This window comes from Cylas formicarius, unplaced genomic scaffold, assembly GCF_029955315.1.
Source record: "Cylas formicarius isolate icCylForm1 unplaced genomic scaffold, icCylForm1.1 PGA_scaffold_3__17_contigs__length_32017465, whole genome shotgun sequence".
NCBI lineage: Eukaryota > Metazoa > Arthropoda > Insecta > Coleoptera > Brentidae > Cylas > Cylas formicarius.
The window spans coordinates 9258749-9279606 of record NW_026844326.1 but is presented as its reverse complement, the minus strand read 5'-3'; the positions used below and the strand labels follow the sequence as shown (position 1 = coordinate 9279606).

General features: G+C 32.7%; 1 protein-coding gene and 1 long non-coding RNA gene across 5 annotated transcripts in view; one reads left to right on the top strand and one right to left on the bottom strand.

Annotated features, from left to right (window-relative positions):
- Window positions 1–17072, bottom strand: part of LOC132699073 (NPC intracellular cholesterol transporter 1) — a 45275-nt gene extending 28203 nt beyond the window's left edge. For 3 of the 4 annotated variants that reach the window (XM_060665542.1, XM_060665543.1, XM_060665541.1), the window contains exons 1-3: window positions 16694–17071; window positions 6810–7265; window positions 4650–4862 (exon numbers count right to left, since the gene is read on the bottom strand). In XM_060665542.1, the coding sequence (XP_060521525.1) occupies window positions 4650–4862; window positions 6810–7265; window positions 16694–16765 (741 nt within the window). In that variant the 5' untranslated portion in view covers window positions 16766–17071. Of the gene's footprint in view, window positions 1–4649; window positions 4863–6809; window positions 7266–16693 lie in introns of all 4 variants that reach the window. The other variant, XM_060665540.1, reaches the window with a different exon arrangement.
- Window positions 17073–17482: 410 nt separating this feature from the next.
- On the top strand, window positions 17483–20749 carry LOC132699420 (uncharacterized). The gene is made up of 2 exons (XR_009618506.1): window positions 17483–17730; window positions 17891–20749. It is a non-coding gene; the product is annotated as an uncharacterized LOC132699420 (long non-coding RNA).
- The last annotated feature ends 109 nt before the right edge of the window (window positions 20750–20858 follow it).

Genomic DNA, 20858 nt, shown 5'->3' with positions numbered 1-20858 from the left:
ATTTCAATCTTTGTCCTAAATTCTTATTTATCTTTAATTTCTTCGTCATGATCTTTGATCAAATTTGTAAACGGCTTGCGTCAGGAGCCATATTCAAGGTAACTCGTTACTGCCGCGTTGTATGGATGCACTGTAGGGGATCTCACAAACTCATAAGGATCTCACAGCACTCAAATTACTTATTTTAAACAGAACACCTTGTATATTATTTCGTTTTTGGATTTATGAGACAATTTCACGATAGGTTCCTCTAGGTTATATATACTTAATATCTATGTTTCTTAAATATTGTAATTAATTGAAAAACTTTAAACATTTTTTTTAACCATTTTTAATCGCTGGTAAACAGAAACACAAGAATCGCCTTTTGGAAATAGGTATTGAAAATTGATTTATGGCTTACAGGGTAAAAAAAAATTACCAACCTTACATCATTTCCAAGAATAAAAAACATCGTTTCCTTAAATACGACGACTCTGTATATTATTGTATATTGTGATCCACAATCTAATTCTACATCGACCTATTTTTAACGGTTTTCTTGCTATTTCGTATTTTCCATCAAAAGTCAATCGACGCCCAAAGTTAGCATTCATTTTGGCCAAGTTTGACATGTTCTTGGTTTTATTTACTTCAAAAAAGTTAAGAAACTCTGCAACTGCCCATACTGATCACCCGATTTGAATCCATTGAAAAGACGATTCTTGTGTTTTTAGGAGTATTGTTCAAAATTATGTTACATCATTCAAATTTTTTAAATTATTCTAGATATCTTAGAAACTAGTTGGAATTAAGGAATCTGCCATTAAATGTTAATAATACACCTTTCGAGCAAATAAATAATGTTGAGATATTTAACCAACGAGACGTTATTGCTAAGGATAGGATTTACAATGTTTTTTATATCTCGTTTTATGGGGAACTTGTAGCAAAACAAAAATTTCAAAGATTACAAGTCTTATAAAACAAAATAGCAAAAATATTACGTGATTACGACAGACCAACTAACACAACTAGACTATAAAAAGAACTCAATATCTTTAAGTTAATATTTAAAATACTAAATATTGAACAAAAATCTAATGTATCAACAATTTTATCTAATCAAGCGCATAACTATGAGACGAGAAGTATAAAAAAATATATATCAAATTAAAATTGTTAATGCACTAAGATCTTTTAATGGTTTACTAACTTAAAAACTGTATTCTTAATATATAGATAGTATTCTATTTATATATTTATACCCACACTATATATAACTTACTCAAAGTTAATTTTGCTCGAGACCAGACCTCTAAGCACTGCTTACAGATATTTGTTAAAAGACCAACAACAATTTATGAACGACATAATTAATGATTTTAACGAATTGGTAAACGTAAATAACAATAAAAAATATTTAAACATTAAGGAAGAAAAAGGTGCTCATTTTAATAAAAACTCAAACTGACGTCCTTCTGCTACTGGACAGTATCCCAAGTGATCGGTAAATTCCCGAAGGGGGCGTTTGGTGTTATGGCTCGGATGTCGTCTTTTATCCGCTCTTCTAAGCCAGCCAAGGTGTTGAATTTGGTGTTTTACACTTTAGTTTTGCCAAAGCAAAGAATCTAAGTGATTTAAATCTGGCGAACGAGGCGGCCACTCGATCCCATCCATCACCAATTTAGGAACATTTGATTCAAGTATTTTAGTAAGTAGTTGTTTGTGAAACCATATGCGGCAATCAATCATCCCTATTTCGCCATTTCTGATATTGGGATATAGCAAAGCTAGTTGGGCATAAATTGTGTCCATATAAGGATATAATATTTTTCAACGGTGAGAATACTAAACAAAGGCCCTATAATATTTCCTCCAATTATTCCAACCCATACGTTTAGCTTTGAGGATATTAGGTACGACGTTCCATCATCCAATAGAGATTTTCTTTTTACCAATAATATCCGCAATTGTGTCGATTAACGAAGCCATTAGAATAAAAAATAGCCTCATCCAAAAAAAGGATATAATTAGAGAAATTGGGAAATGAAATCGATTCATTCATAACACAACCACAAAATTCCATTCGCCGATCTGGATCATCTTCAGACAATTTCTGAATGAGATGTACCTTCTATGGCACTTAATGTTGGGGCTGGTCAATTGACTACTTCTTAATTGACTGATCAATTGACCATTTCTTAATTGACTAGTCGAAAAATGTTTTAAATAACATCTTGCAATTGTAGAGTGTTATCTGTCGTTATTTAATAATAATATGCATTTTATAATTATTATGCGTTTGTGATGTCCAATTTAATTGACTTTTAAATAAGTTTGTATATATTGTTAAATAAAGATTCGTCAAAAAAAAAGTTCTCAGAGCTCCGAACATGAAATAATATCCAAGGCGGTTCGTTTAAAATAAAGATACTTATGAGATGCTCTCTATAATTGCTCCTATCTTCATCGCATGCAGCACACCCTAATTCAATGCGGGCTCAGGAGCCTTTATACTACTCTATAATTTACGTTCTACTCTGTGATTGCATGTTAAGCAAATACCGCCGAACAAAGCGAGAGCGCTAGAGTACCGCATTTTTTACAAACATAACTTCTAAAACCTAAATTTCATAATTTGGTTCCCAGAAGTATGAACGAATTATGTCAATACTTTCTTATCTTCATCCCCAGATTATGCACTTGGTTTATCTTTGTAATTTTTATGGTTACACCTGAATCAATATAAAGATTATTATTACAGCGCCTTTCGCGCCTAATAAAAAAGTTCTTTGTTGGTTAAAATTAAGTTAATCATAAAACAAGTTACCCAAAGTTAGAAACACGTGTCTCTAATAATTGTTTTCAAATTTATGATTAATTATTTTTTTCGGAAAATTAACGAGACGTCATTGATTGCGTTCTTGACCGAATTCTTGTAAGCCGACATGTTCCTGAAGGTCCAAACATTTATTATTTTGCGTCGGATCGATTTAAAACGTTGGAGAATTTCCAGCACAACAATGAGTATTTTTGGAAATTCGCATTAAACAAAAAACAAGTTTATGGACAATTCGCAAAAAAAACAACTCTAAAAATAGATGTACGAGTACGTGTTCTGGTCAAACGTACATAACTTTGCGTTCACCAACGTTCAGTACGGAATATAAGAAGCATTTAATTACTTTAAATGGAGGTTCGTACGTGCGTGATAAAAGTATTTTTTTTTATACCGATCGAACTTTGAACAGGTCATACAAATGAAAACCCCGATCATAGACTAGAACTGTACGTTTAGACTACGGCACTACTTATTATATCCTTCCTGTTAACGCATAATTTAATTGTGATTTCCAAGGCACTAAGAAGTATATCTTAGTCAAAAAATAAAAAAAAATGTATTGGGTTTTTTGTTCACACTTTCCACAAATTTAAAACAAAGTTATATATGATTCATTTTAGAAATCAGTAATTTACATTTATCCTCTGACACAATGCTAAAAGTTTTTGTGGGCTTTGCATATCTTTCTGGAATAATATAACTTCCAATATTAATATTGACAAAGTTCACACAATTTTTAAGCTTTGTATAAACACATCGTAATTCAGTCACCTATTATATACGAGGTGTTCTCCAATTTCTTAATTAATCAAGACTTTTTAATCATATTAGCAGGAGCTGTAACTCCAGTCACTCACTCACAGGATGTCCCGTCGATCTGTTGTCGGAAAATTATATGTAGGTGAAAATTCGGAATTACACTAATGCTGATCGCTACACTCAGACTCCAACATTGAGTGTCAACTTTCTTATTTTATATACAAGGTGTGTTCAAAAAGTAAGGTGACTTTGTAATTGGGCGGGCTACGTATACTAGATCTTCGACATTTTTTTGTTATATTGGTACACATGCCCCTAAAATATGTTCACAGTTTCGGTCAGTTTGCAGGTTTACTTTTTTTTGCGAGACAGAAGTGTTAGACGAGTTTCATGTGCTCGGCGATCTTATGCTGTCAAAAAAAAATGGAACAAAAAATTTGCATAAAATTTTATCTAAAAAGTGGAATACAGTGCAAACAAAATACTTAAAACGTGGACAACGCCATATGGTGAATCTACTTTGAGCAAAAGAAAAAATGTTCATGCTGCTCCAAGATGGCCAAGAAGAATCCGATGACGAACCTCGCTCTGGACGCCACAGCATGTCAATAACTGATGAAAGCGTTGAAGAAGTGGAACAAATGGCAATAATATATAGGGTGTTTCATTAAAAAGGTTGACACGCACTTCTGGTAAATCCGGATATACCGCCATCTTAAAAATTTTTCATCCGGATTGTCCCCACCAAGTTGAATTCCAAATTTTCAAATTGTTGCTACTCATAGTTTTCCGATAACAAATCGACGAAATTAACGTTATTATAATTTAGTTATATAAGGAGATTTTGGCTATGAAATGTTGGTTGTCTTTGTTTATAGCGATTGAGAATCCATTTTTTCGTTTTTGAAGCAGAAAAAAAAAGAATGCGTTCAAAATTAATACCAAATTGTGAAAAATGAAGTCAGGATACGCTTAATATAAAAGAAAATTTTTTCATATAGTTCGAAGGGTATGGCAATTCACTAATTTCTCCAAATTAATCTAAAATTTTTATTAAAATGCTCACATCGATGCCTCGATTGCAGGGCGTGATGGGCAGGTCCACGGGTTTGTAGTTAACTGCCTCGTTGGTGATATAGTTGATCTGAAAGGGCACGAAGGGATTCGAAGGACCCGATGTGCCCATAAACTCGAACCACCTCTTCGCTGTACACCGTAACGCCCCCCAGCTGCCGCACATTAAATCCATAGCTAATTGCCCGGTCGACGGTACCGACACCTAGTGAGAAAAACGAGGACGATTACAAAAAATGACAGAATTTTTGACACAAGCATTATAAACAGATTCCGCTTTCGTATTTGACCATCGGAGTTCAGAGCAATTTTTGATATAAAGGGAGTTGAAATTAAAAAAAAGTTTTCGCCACTTTCTTTTGAACGAACACTACTTTTCTACTTTCCCCAGTGGTGCCCGGGTTTCAGACTGAAACAAAAAAATGGTACGCCACTGCATTTTTCGAAAATAGATTACATTTTCAAAATCGTGATTAATCGATTCAATTGAAAAATTATCTCCTGACTTTGTGTCGTGAAGGGTCAGTTATATCTATTGAATTACTATGAATCTATGAGTTAAGCGGAGTGTATTCAAAACACCCGCTATCAGGGTGAAACATTTTAATCACTTCGATCGCCGGATTTTGAAATAATTTTCTAGCATGAACGTAAGCGATAGTAGTGTAAAACATTAAAACTTTTAAGTAGGAAATTTGAGAAATATAGGTGCACCTACCTACATCAACAATTTAAATACACAAAAAAATATGGACAAATTCGATCTTTGAGTCGATTGAATTCTTTTGAATGAAACCTTGCTGAAAAAAGATGGCTGTTTTAAAACATCGTAGGTCACCAATTTTTAAATTATAGGCATCTAGCGATATAAATACTTTTAATTTTTTTGGTTGCAAATCCTTCGTCCTATAACAAAAAATAAATAAAATAATTACCATTTAAAAAAAACAGTGCCGTGCCGTGCCGTGCATACACAGGCCGCCACTGATGAAAGTAGAAAAACAATTTTTACTAAATTATTGTTTCTATACATTGCGGGCCACTAACGAAGAATCGACTAAATACTTGAAGCAGTTTCAATGAAAATGAGGAAATCCCTTTTTTACCCTCATATTAAAAGAATCAACATTTAAGTTATGTAACACCCTGTATAGTTGTTGTACAATTGTTATAATATTTTTCCTTTTTCTATTTAACTAGTGTACTAATAACTAGTCACGCAAAAACAAATGTCCAGCAAGTTCAAAACAAAACTACATATAAAGTGATGAGTTAATTTTTACCAAGTATTGATTCATCAGTTCTCAACACTCCTTTTTCTTATTCTTTTCTTACTTTTTTACGATAATGATCAATTTTACTAAAGAAGCTGCAAGCCTTGGGACTGCATGCAAACTTTACTCAGAAAATTTTATTTCCACAAATATCCACTGTACTTTCGGGAGTGCCACAGGGTGGTCGGTCATCTTTCCCCTTTATTGTTCGATTGTTACACTAATGATATTGAAGAATATATAGCGAATTGCAGGATTTTACTGTATGCTATGTATGTATAAAAATATATAGCTGAAAGTCATTGTGAACGACTAAAATGTGATCTGGATAACTATGCAATGCAAAACTTTGCATTGGTCAAGAAACTGGTATTTGGTATTTTTGTCCTCTGGTAGAAAAAACCCTATCTAGACCAGTATTCATCTTTTCGATAAGTTAACGCATAACAAATTACTGTCTAAAAGTGCAACATGCAGCCTGTAGCTAAAAACCCAAGATAGCTACGACATTTCAGTTTGGCACGAAAGCAGCTAGCTTTATGAATAAGTGAGACACGGCGTACGAATCATAAAAAAGCTATTTCATTGCAATTGCACTAGGGTGCAAGCAAAAAAAAGAGACGAAGCTGCTTCATAAAATTGAGGAGTAACTTCCAACTTACATTTCAAAATTTGTTTGACCTTAGAAATTTAGAAAGAGATATGAAGCTTTAAGGTTTTTTGAGGTCTTAATTGTTTTTGGCTCTATGCGATAAGGACCAATTTTTGCACCAATCTCTCAAGCGTCACTACAAGGCGTATGCTAACAGTATGGTATGTTCTGAAATCCCAAACTTCGCCCCCTCCCCCCTTCCAAAATGATAACACAATATTCTTACCTGTTTGCACGAATCAAAGGTGTTGTTCAGATATTGCTCGGAGATGTAAAAATTGACTGCGTCCACGTAGGTTTTGTTTGTGGTGGGGTTCGTAGCTGTCTTGATCACCTCCAAAAATGTGGAATGAACCGGAGAGCAAGTCATGGCGCAGATCTGGGTGGCCACGTTTCTCATGCAACTCGGACACCGTTGCAAAAGACCGGCAGCCAACTTAATGCTAGCGTCCATAGTTTCTAGCTGGTCGAGATCACAGCAAGTCAAATCGGACGACATGTTCGGACACCATTTCGCTAAAATAGCACTTCCCGACTCGTTCAGGGGTTTGGGGGGACCGTCGTAGGCGCAATTTTGTTTAAGCGTCCCTTTCTGGTTGCACTGCCCGTACCATATGCAGTGGCCCCCATCTTGAATGGCGCCTGATCGACTTGAAACCGTATTGTTTTGAGCGGAATACACCTGCAAAGAGATTGCGCATATGTAAAATAATATGAAAGCGAAGCACCGCTCCCTGGAGAGTTAGTTAAAAAAGTAAAACCGCTGAGCGCGCAATTATAATCAACTGTTGTGTGAATAGTGAGTGACTTTGAACTAATTTAGCAGATTTAAAAATGTAACAATATTATCAGGTATTAAAACTGCAAACAAACGGAATTATGTCCAAAAACGTCTTAACAATCTTATAGGTTGGCAGTTGGTATTAAAAATGGACATGGAATATGTACCAGCATTCCTGTTTTATGAGTAAACTAGAAGCCTTTGAGACATCATTTTTATTAACTGTAAGGTTGCAAATTGAAATTTGGAGAACTAGGAAAGTAAAAACTAAAATAAATAAAAAATAATTAATTAATAATAATTCGGTTCGATAAGCAGTATTATTGACGTGCAGGAGGTTGTTATTACCACTTCTAAATTTTCAATGATTTAATGTTGACGTGAATTTGTCGGGAAAGAAAAAAAAATGTAATTCACGCGGAAATTGGCATTACAACTGGTGTTGGGGCTGGTCAATTCACCGTGCCATTGACAAAGACATTCTGAATTCTGAATCAGAACTAAGTGCGAAGCACTGGTTCTAGCTCGTCGAAATTACTGCAAGTGTGTCTATGAACCCTGCTTGTTTGACTAAATGTATATTTGATAAAAAAATATATATCTGATAAACTAACTAACTAAACTAAGAGATTTTACATTACATTTTGCTTATTTTCCTCACAAACTACTCAAAGATGGATGTCCCTCATACTTATTGGGAAAAATGACTTGTAGAAATTGCATTTATTTTCGTGTTCTTTCTCGTATATGTATCGTATATCTGTTATAATGTTTTGGGTTGTGGAATTGGCCGGTCAAATGTTTTTGTATCAATTGACGAGCCAAATAATTTTAAAACTACAATGAAATTTATATTTATTCATATTGTGCGTTACATCGCTGTGGCGTCGTTCTGATAACTAAATGGAATCGGATGTTCAGGCTTATACAGTCAGAGAAAAAACGTTGTAAAATTAAAAAAAAACGATAACGATTTGATCAAAATTAAATATAATTTTGCTTCATTTTATAAATCAATAAAACACACGATTGGAAAAGAAGCCATTCAAATTATAACAAACCATTATGCTGTTAACGATATCCTAGAAAGTCCTATTTTTTAGTTACAGGCACATGCAATATTAATGGAACAGGTTTTCTTATAAAATACAATATTTTTATTGAAATCAAATTTGCCCCGACTTTGAATTAGTACTAAATTGGACATCATAAACGCATAATAATTTATTGTAAAGAACATATTATCATTAAATAATGACAGATAACACTCTACAAGATGTTACTTAAAACATTTTGATCGAATTTGATTAGTCAATTAAGAAGTGGTAGAAAAATAACTATTTTGCATGCTGACTCTAAAGATGGTTGGATTCCAAATAGACTTTCTCTGTCCGCGAAGGCACCAACGCTGATTTATTTGAAAGTTGGTTTAAAAACATACTAGTTCCAAACATTCCTCCTAATAGCGTCATTGTAATGGACAATGCAAGTTATCAGAGTAGACAGTTGACTAAAACCCCTTCCTCATGTGACAGAAAAGCAACAATCCAAGACTACATATATAATAACTACATTTATTTTCACGAAGATTATACCAAAAAGCAATTCATTGAGGTTCTACAAAGCTTGAACCTACAAAAGGAATACGTCATTGATAATTATGCAAGAAATCTAGGGCATACAGTTTTAAGGCCACTGCACATTTAATCCCATTGAACATGTTTGGCACCAACTGAAATTTAAATTTAAAAAATGAACTACTCTTAAAACCAAAAAGCGTCAGTAAATTGGACATCACAAACGCATAACAATTTATTATAAAGCACATATTATCATTAAATAATGACAGATAACACTCTACAAGATGTTACTTAAAACATTTTGATCGAATTTGATAAGTCAATTAAGAAGTGGTCAATTGACCAGCCCAAACACTAATAATATTTAATCGATATCTCAGCCCACCCCAGAACGTTTCTCTTTGCCCTTCTAAAGTATCTAGAAAATTAAGAATTTTCCTTTATATGATATAATCATAGAATAGCATGTTTATAATATATGTATAATTGAAGTAATAAATTTACAATGAATTAATTATTAGCGCGTGTAATCATTCAAATTGAAATTAGGAAGTGTTGCGAAAGGAGTTTTCTTGGAAGACAAATTACGAAAAAAAATAAGTTGCACCTAATCCTTAAACAAAATATTTAGAAAAGAAAAAGTTTTAAGGATTGTAATGCTCACTTCGCGTGAAGCATTTCCAAAGATTTTTTTGAGCGCTATGCGATACTTTTTTTGTTGACAACAAATTTACGATAAAAAAAGTGATACCCAATTCATAAATATAATCTTCAGATAGTGCGAGTTTTAAGGGTTATAATTCTAAATTTTGCGTAAAGCTTAAAAAGATTTTTTTTTCAAACGCTTCACCACAATATTTTTTCTTTTACCAAAAATGTGTGACCACTAAATGATAACTTCCTGGCTGCTCATTTTCCCTAGATACACCGACTTTAGAGGAGCATGACCCTCAGACCATGGCTGCGTCAGGAAGACGTATTAGCAGAAGAAATCATTTTGCAGCTCTTTCGAACTGGCCGGGCGACCTTGCTAGTTGACTATTACGATCGGCATTTTCGACAGTTGCCAACTTGCTTGCAAATAATAGTTTTTCATTGAAAAAGTGATCATGTATTTTAGTTAATGTCAGTAATTACAATTACACATTACCTGCCCAAAATCACTGCGACTAAAAAATATTTGATTTCCTTTGACTTAAATTAACCTCGAAAAGACCAACCGAAATTATAAAATTATAGACCTACGCTATGGTCATTTGTGGACAAAGCATTTAAAAATATTACTGCACGACGTGAAAGCAACATTCTTAATTTTTTTATCCCGTGTTGTGTAGCGAAACCTGCCAACAACTCTGCTAAATGAACTCCACCAACAGTATTTACTTAATCTCTCTTAAGTCTCTGGGTTGCGTTTACAATTTGTGACCTCTTTATTTTATTATTTTATATTTGCGTATTTTACCAAGGACATGAGCAATTACAAACACATAAACATTACCATCGTTTTGTGCAGTTACGGTTTTCTGAACAAAGGTACGCTATAACCAACTATACGAAATTAATGCACCAATTTTTTATGAAATGGCGAAAATAAGCTCTAGTTTCCTGTGTGCACACAACTTTCATTCAATTTCGAATAATTTTTTTTTTCAAACAATGCACCATTTTCAAGTAAAAAGAATGTAAAAAAACGATTTTGATGCAAAGCGAAATAGCCAAAAACAAAAATTAGTTCTGGTCAATATTTAGCATAAAAAAATATATTGCGTTTAAACTGGAAAGCAAAGAACAAAATGTTAATGAAATATAGTAGTTTAAAAATTATGAGAAAAAAAGGAACAGATTGCAGAACATTTTTATTTCTACAGGAAACTTTGGCTTATGGCTTAGTACTAGAGAATATTTTCGACGCATTATATGCCATAAAAACTGAATTAATTTCGAACACCCTTTATTTGGTTAGTGGTGATGGATACATATTTTCCAGAATTTATGAAGATGACACGTCCAAGAGACCTTTTTTTAAAAATATTTCTAAAACTTATGTTTTGTGTGTTTTTGGTTTGCATCGTTAAATAGACCTAATTACCAACAAACACCGTTAAATAAGTTCCGAGAGCTACCTTTTATATTTCGGAATTTTCTTAAACTAGTCCTGCCATCTGGCGAATAACGTTTTTATATGGAAATTTGACATTTTGAGGTTAGGTTTTGGTGAAAAAGTGTTCTTTGTTTTTTTGTGATAAATTTTAAAAAATGTGACGGTTAAAAATGGAGCTTAATTGGGAGCATTTTCGTGCAATAATTTTTTACAACTTTAGACGTGGACTAACTCAACTTAACTCAACTCAACTCAACTAACTGAACTTAATTCGACTTTTGGAGTTAAAGCATCTAGGACTACTGTTTATCGCTGGTTTTCGGACTTCAGTCGTAGTTGTGCAAAATCGGTGGTTGTTCAAGAAAACATTGATGCAGTGCGGAAACTGATTTTGCAGGATCGTCATGTGACTTACCATGAGATTGAGGTACAGTCTGTTCATAGATATAAGAAAGTGACCAATTGCTTTTGAATGGGATTATCCAAGCGTGGTCTGTCGTGTTGGAGGTTTTTTATAATAAAAGAGAAGTCCACTAAAAGTCCTTTATTTAATCTCCGTCATGAGGTTCAGATATAAGCGCGCGAGATACCAGACCGAGAGTCCCACATTCTAACCTCTCCAGACCATAGAATATGAACACCACAGACCACCGAAAAACCCTGATGCAACATGGTCATTAACATACAATGCAACAAGATTATTACCTAAAGTTTCGGAATTTAAATTCAGGTAAAATTGTGGTCCGTAATAGAAAATAATTTTATAACTATCTGTGTTTAATATTCTTTGGTTTGGTATACTACTTAGCTTAAGTTTATTAGTAATCATTCTCATTTCGTGTGTAATAGAGCGTGTGTTGAATCGTGTGCGAATTATTGCAAAATATGTGCGAGTCTAGTGTATCTCAGGAGATGCTCCCGCCCAAATGTAGAAAACACTATTTATTCTATTGAGACTAAGGAAGTTATAAACAATGTTTATTTGACTCTCATTGAACGTGGTGCCAGCAAGCAAGCATCTTTAGAAGAAACGGCCACATTGACGAAAATTCCAACATCAACTACATGGAAAATTGTGAATAATCCCATTTCAGCGAGGAAAAAAAGATGCGATGCTGACATTTTCTCGAGTGTAGATGAAAGTGATCAAGATATAATATGGCGTACAATTTACCAATTATACGAGGAACAAAGCGTGCCTACATTAGATATCTTAATTAGTAGGCTTGAAAAAGATGAAACCGGTGTTAAATGTGGCATAACTACTTTATGGAAATGTATTCAACACATAGGTTTTAGATTAAAAAAAAAAAGGACAAAAGGCCAGTTTTAATGGTTTAATAATTCGGAAATGGCGACTGGAATATCTAGAAAAAAATAGGATTTACAGAGAACAACAAAGGCCAATTATTTACTTGGATGAAACCTGGTTCGACACTTATGATACCCCGGAAAAGGGTTGGGTTGACTCAACTGATCAAAAAGAGGTAAAAGAATAACTATTTTGCATGCTGGCTCTAAAGATGGTTGGATTCCAAATGGACTTTCTCTGTCTGCGAAAAATATTAAAGATCTTCTCTGGATTTATTTGAAAGTTGGTTTAAAAACAAACTAGTTCCAAACATTCCTCCTAATAGCGTCATTGTAATGGGCAATGCAAGTTATCACAGTAGACAGTTGACTAAAACCCCTTCCTCATGTGACACAAAAGCAACAATCCAAAACTACATGTATAATAACGACATTTATTTTCACGAAAATTATACCAAAAAGCAATTAATTGAGGTTCTACAAAGCTTGAACCTACAAAAGGAATACGTCTGTGATAATTATGCAAAAAATATAGGGCATACAGGTTTAAGGCTTCCACCTTACCACTGTATATTTAATCCCATTGAACATGTTTGGCACCAACTGAAATCTGCCATTCGTCGTAACAATGTTTTCCCCGTGTTAACTCCAATGTCCTCAAACTTATAGAAACCGAAGTTTTTAACATCCCTCCACAAAGTTGGGCAAATTCTGTTAAACATATAGAAAAAGCAGAACAATCGTATATTCATATTGCAAATAATATAGAACAAATAATAATTAGAACAGGCGATGATAGCGATAGTGATACTGATGTATTATGTGAATAATTTTAAGTAATTTAAGTAGGTAATAAAAATAATTTGCAATTTTATTTTAGATTTAAACATAAATACATACATACATAAATAAATATTGTTTAGTATCATACCTAACAAAACCCCAAATAATTGAATTCTAAGCAAAGCACGGACCTGTTCGACCATATTTCATTCTTACAGCTTGCCCGGGTCTTTCCTTAATTCGTATCAGTTAGTCGTCACTTTCTTATATCTATGAACAGACCAGATCTTTGGGCATTAGTGGGACCAGCATACATACCATTTTGCATGAACATTTTGCGGCAAAAAAAAATTGTGCGCGCTGGATTGCACACAATTTGACATCAGCTCAAAAAAAGGCTAGTATTGGTTGGTCGAGGGAAATGCTAAAAAAATACGATCGCGGTTCTTCCAAACACGTCTATGGTATCGTGACAGATGATGAATCACGGACCTATGCAGATGAACCTGAAAGTAAGCAGCAGTCGATTGTGTGGGTCTTTCAGAATGAGACAAAGCCCACATAAGAATAAAGAAAGAATAAATTTTTGACACCGGAAGAAGCGATTGATGAGTTTAAAAAACATGTTTTGGAGGTGTCCAACTCGATGTGGGAAAAGTGCTTTGATGATTGGTATTATCGAATGCAAAAGTGTATTTGATCGTCAGGGTGAATATTTTGAGAAACAATAAAGTCATATTTGTTGGTAGCTTATAGTTTTTTATTGCAAATCCCGAAATATAAAAGGTAGCCCTTGTACAAGCTCATATAATTGGCAATACAAGGGTACACTGTACTCTGCATATTACATATTAGGCAACAAAAGATATTTTTGAAATGGAGCCTAACCAAAAGCTTCTAGTTTACGTGAAAAAATGGATGTCATTAAAATTTTAGAGTAACACCTATCAGCATGAAAACTTGCTGAAAATTTTAAAACCGGAAAAACTCAAGAAGCGGCAATTGTTAAAAATAAACAAAATATTCGTCTATAATGGGAATCAGTAAACAATACTGAACAAAATTTGTTTGTGCTTAACGTCAAAATGTACAGTGATGCTTTAGAAGTGATTAACGACCTAAAATCTTTGCAAATGAGGACTGCATTACATTTTAACACCTCCAAAATTTGGAAGTTCAACATTTTAAAGTGTATATTTTTAGTTTTCTTAAGTTTTATATTTTTCAGTGTTATTTAGTTTTCCGATTGTGTTGTCCGGTTTAGTTATAGGTAATAAAATCATATACGTTTATTATAAATATGCCTTAAAATTTCGTACTTTCCTAGAAGAAATTTTTGGTGGTGGAGGTGCAACGTCAAATTAGGATGTGGATACACTTTGCTTCCTGGAAACGAGGCTCAAAATAGGGTTGAGCAGAGCAAACTAACCAAGACAAAAGTTGCCCGTTGCTTTTAAATTGTTATACATTACATTTAAAAATTACTGCCCAATTTGTTAATTTGGTATGCGTATTGCGTTTAATTAAATAAATATCAATTTTTTTCGAAAATATGCATCTATTACAGACTCAATTGTAGAGATAAGATAAATTGATATCGTGAGAGCAAAACTTTTAATTTTTCTATTCCCGGTACAATAAAATTAACATAAAACATAAAAAAATAAGTCACTTATAAGCTCGCTTATAAGATTAGTCAGGGGATATAATACAATTACTGCAATGTACTGATACCGTATTACTGGAAAATAAGGCAAATAGCTTTTCGTATGATGACGATAGCTATTTCGGCGTGTTTCTGACCTTTAAAAAAGTGACGTAACCAACAAAATTGGTATTCTTTACTTTGCTTTGACATTGTGCAAAATATTTTAAGTCGCGTCCAAGGCGCCACGTTGACACACTTTTTTACAATTGCATGTCTGGAATATGCATACGTATATTAACGAGGATAAAGAGACTAAGATCGAGCAAGACAAACTCCTTATCAAGAAATGTAGACTTATCTACGGAAATGTATGTTGGAAATATGGTTTTATCTTAAAAACAAAAGTATACGCTTAAAAGCTAAACTTTTTATATCTTTATTATCAGATCTCGTGATTTTCTTTTGAAGTTAAAAGTAACTGCCGGATTCAGTGGCGTCTTCCAATTATCGCTGTTGTAATTTTTTCGAGTAATGTTAAATGTGTTTTTTTATTTGGCATCTTACTTTACTATTAAATAGTAAGTGCTCACTTATCATAGGTTTTTTATTGGAAATGACCTCCCCGCTTCCATGACCAATCCGATCCATAAATATTGTGAGGCTCGGTACATTTTAAAGCGATTAAAAATGTATTCAGTGACTGGAAAATCAAAATTTTATTCTGTGAACTCAAGTAAACACATTGCGTGACTAATCAATTAGGTATCCGTCTCGGCATCAGATTATAAAACGACCCAAAAATTTAAATATAAAATTTACATATTTGTTTGGACGTTTTTCCGAGTATTATTTAACCAGCAACTAAGAGTACTAAAGCAAAATGCGTTGCAAATAATTATTGTATTTACTATATTTTCGAACCTATAAGTCAAATAACAGGTATGCGATTGGTATTTGGGATAAAGACAAATCAGAAACTTTCAATTTCGCTTTCTACCTACACCAGTTAATTTCCCATACCTATATTAGTAGAGTTCAAAAGGGCCGTTTATTAAAATCAATTGAACCAATTAATTACAATGGAAAATATGTGGTGGGAACGTTAAGATTCAGGTTCACCGAGAGGTAAAAAATTGTAACATATTATTTCATTACACAACTTGTTGGATACAAATTCACCTTCTAACATCTAGAAATATATATACCAAAATAAAATAATGTCTTGTCTCATGACATTGGGATTAAACAAAATGCAAAGTTTTGGCATGAATATTGACACCTCGAATTAACTTTATCCACCAGATGCCGGTTATCACAAATGTTTTTCTTCATGTTATGTCGAGAGTATTTGCTTGAATATTTTTTGTAAGATAACAGTCAAAACAGTGAAAGCATCTTTATGAATCCTTTATTTATCAATGATTCATGAGGAATGCTAATAATAAAGATTCTAAGCACAAACGTTCCATGTAATATAAAACTGGTTAAACATTTTTGAGCCCAATTTGCATGTGTGACTCCTATCAATTATGTTGTCTGACTTGAATATCATCTCAATTATTTTATACTATCAATACTGTTTTTTACATATATACATAATATCTAATATCTAATGCCTAAGAAGTAAAAGTTATTGCTTTACATGAACTAATGAACTATAATTTTATGGTCAAGATAGGTACCAGATAAATTTTCAACAGCCTTCTATCAGATCCTTTCCATTTTTGAAAATATACAAAGAGCCAACATATATAAATATGTATATCAATATTATGTTTATAAACCTTACGCATTTCATAAATGACAAGTTGTAGAGAAAGTAGGTAGATGCATTTCACTTAAAAGGAAAACATTAATGCGCAATATACTTAAGATTATTTCGCTAATGATCCTAATGAAAACTTACCTGAGCCACGCAAAGAAGGACAAACCCACAAAAATAGTAAGGCAGCCTTGTAAAACTCCCTGTTAAATTCATGACTTTGGAACTTAAAACTAAAATAAATATACACGATGCCGTCCACTATTAAATTAAAAGTCAACTAGAAAATAGTCATATTTTGTGAAAAATCAGATCGATATGATTTTAACACAAAACGGAAAAGGTCACACAATCACGCCACTCGAAAGGGAATTTCTGATTTATACCACTGGTATTTGTCGGTTTCACGTATTTACTCGCTAACCATGTTTTTGACAACGAGATCGAGCGAGACCTGCGCATAAAACCGATTAACCGATTATTACTTTTCATCCGAAAGTCACAAACAAAATTGAAAAGCAAAATATCAGAAATCTGCAGTTGGAGCAAGACAAAAAGATCGGAATGTATATCACCTGAGTCACAGACCACTAAACTATGTTGTATTCTGCACCCGAGTAGTTTAATATTAATTAGGCAACCGTACAAACACCGTCATATGGGTGGGCAATCATAGTTGGTTTATGCCAACAAGGACTGATAAGGAGATAATACAAATTCTTTCCATAGAGAAAATCGTTCATATATTTATTCTATGCCTAAGAACCTCCAATCTTAGGTCACATTCTCCTGTAAAATAACGTTCTTATTTGCCCGAAGTCGCAATATTGACTTTGGGCAAATAAAACACCATTACACAATAGTTGTATTCTGTCCCCATTGCTAATCCCTAGAAACTAACCAATATAATATAGTTGTCTATGGTCCCTAGCCATCTGCATAGACGTTTTGCGCAACTTTTGTAATTTTTTTCTTTTTGGATTGTCTTACGCTTTTATCTGATGCCCATTTTGAATAATTTAAAAGACTAAGATTAAAAAAACAATATTTAGGTAAATTAAAACTACAAAGCTTTTACTGAATTAATATTTAATGTAGAAAACTGTACAAAAATATTCTTATATAAAAGAAACCTACAAATAATGCGAATGGCTCACAAAATTACATATCTATAATATCGTGTGAGTAAGTGGAGTATAGAAGAACAGAAATCATAACTATTTATTTTAGAACTCATTTTAGTGTTTAAAAGAAACTTCCACATGCTACTGTAATACTATTTACAAACCTTCTGGAAGTTTCAGTTCAGTTTTGGTTAGTTAGTTCAGTTAGTTTTTTTAGTTTCAGTTTAGCTCTGAAGAAGCCAACAGGATGATTGGCAAAACGTCGAGAAGTTTGATCCATAAACAAACAACGCAGGAAGAATGCAAAAGCTTTGTAAATAGTGAAACTCATCTTTAAAAAAAAAAAAAATTAGAAAAGCGAGAAAAGATAAATGTTCTTCTTCGATACTCCATCCATGAGTGTTCCAGTCTCGGCTGTTACGAAAAAGGATCACCATGCCATGAGAAATCACTAGAAATTAATTTCAAGTTTTTTATGTTCCTATAACTGCCGCTCGAAGACGCAACTTCTAGTTTAAATATGAAAAAGCAAATTTACAAAATTTTTGCCTAGAAAAGAGTTGTTAAAAATAATGAATCACACAAGTTCGGATTTTGCAATATCTAAGTGGTGGGAAAGTTAAATGTGTTTTTATTTAAATGTGTGTTAAATGTGGATTATAACAATATACATTTGGGAGTAGACTTTTTAAGACGCTGCGTTATAACATAACATACAGTTCGCTCATTTTCTAAAATTTTAAATGCATGCATATTTTTTAAATAGTCTAAAGCGCTCTTGATTATGACAATTCTGAGAAAATATGAGAGAAAAAATGAGAAAATTATTAATTTACTTGGATATAGATAATACCAGAATACCTTAATGGTCACATGACATGACAATTAGTAATAAGTAAGTTGTCATTACATGTAGGTTTTGGAAAAAAGTAAATTTAAAGTATGACTTTAAACATCAAAGTGTTAGATTAAAATTTGTATCACTTTTGTTTCATTTGATTGCTTCAAAATAGCAATTAATTGAAGAAAGTGTTGTTATCATTCGGTAACATTTTAATTGCTGTGGCAATGTGGTAATTCTTGTGTTTTTGCAGGGCACAGAGCGAAGCAATTTTCAAAAGTCACTTTTTCTAACACCTACCTGTTGCATCTTTTTTGTAAATTAAGCTTTTTTCCTATATTTTCTTAGAATGATCACGATCTTTATATTTGTTAATATTTTTGTAAATATCTTCCATTTAGGAAAAGATGTCAAGATGCGGTTTTCGCTGACTTCTTAAGCTTTTATTGCTCTTTGCCATCGGTTAGAAGTATAAAAAAAGTACACCGTTGCTTGTAAAATTTTAAGAAAAAGCTCAACGTTCGTTAAGTTGTAAGACAATTCCACCTAGCGGCTGTTAGTGTGAAATACATATTTTTTTTATAAGTTAGAATCTAAAATAAGAAACTTTCTTGTGAGTCCTATTTAATAACTCGAAAATAATTTCCAACAATTTCTTACGGCCTCTTTGGCATCCCATATGATTAATGCTTCCCCAGAGCAGAGAGCTATTCTTAATGGAACAGGAGGTACACAATGTATAAAACAAAGAACAAAATATATTTTCTTATTTTAATGACCACTTTAAATTATGCTTCGGCCGGAGCTCAATATTACTGAGCCAATAGGCCTAACCAATAAAAATACTAAAATGGTTCTATTGCCGCAGAGCGCAATTTTAAGTATATTGCCCCGAATTTGGTGCTGCAAATTTTCTTAATTCTAAACTGGGATATAACAAGAAAAATCAATCAAAATTTACTTCTTGTACCTTTTTTGTCGTTTAATAATATTAATTAGATTGCCACAGCCGTTCGAAATGAGTATTCATACAGTCAGTATTTACGCAAAAAGTGCGTGTCTACATTTTTCTTTGCTTACTTTTTTACTGAGTAAAGCTTATTAAAGACGCTCTTCCAATGACTTTAAACATAAATGAAACTAACATAAAAAATTACAATTACAAAGGTATCCTTAATTCGAGAAAATACGATTTTGCAATGTAATAAAAGTATACGGTAATTGTATTAAAACTTGGGTTAATTTAAGTTAATTTTTTCGAGAACTGCTGACTCCATTTGGATATATATATTTTTAAATTGTACCTTAACTTTTCGGAAACGATGTTACAAAAAGTTTTTTATTTAAATTTAAGCTTTAGGCATGTACAGAGCGTATTAACCGCTTAATGCACACCTCCGTGAGATATAGGGGCAACGTTTACTGGCAGAATTATGAAACTCCATAAATGTTACGTCACTGTAATTTTATATGTCTCAAAATATTACAGCTTTGTATGGGTGACGGCTAATATAGAAATATAATTTTCCAAATATTTTAAGCCTATGTCTGTCAGGTTGGGTGGTAGATTATTGCTATTCTCGGAATTTGCAGCAGGTTCAAGAAAAGACAGCATGGGCAAAAAAATCAGAAAAGAAACAAGATATTGGTGCAGTGAGTGTGACGTGGACTCTGCGTAGTACCATGTTTTAAAATTTACCATACACAATTAAAATATTAATATAAAAAAGTTTTTTGCAAAAATTAGTTAAAATAAGTATAAATAATTATTTGCGAAAAAAATAAATGATTTTTGTTGTACCTAAATTAATTAAAAAAATGTGCATTAAGGGGTTAACAAAAACCAGTTTTATCCTCAATGTTTGCCCCATTTTATTTTTGGTTAATCGATATTCCTTAAATAAAAAATAAATAACTTATTCAAATTATAGGTAGAAATAGTTAAACAAAGTTGTAACAGGGTGGACAGAACATACGTCGTTAGTGATTCTCATTTTATTGCAAGGGATTTAACCAACAGAAGTTCCCTGTTTGCAAAATCCAGTATGTTAGTGTTATTTCATTAAAGAGATTGTAATATTTAACTTATATTTGCCAGGATAATATTATTAAGTACATATCTACTTATTTTTCAGGTTTTCAACTTCTGATATCCAAATCTTTCATAAAACCAATACATTTTGTCAAACTTCTGCAAAGAGAATAATATTTACACTTCTTGCTATAAGTCTTTGTCCATGTAGCAGTAGAAAGTAACCTTCTACATTCTGTTTGTAGCAAAATAGTACATGCTTTTTGTGAAATTAAAAAATATATTTTGTTTATCTATTGCAATCAACCGAAA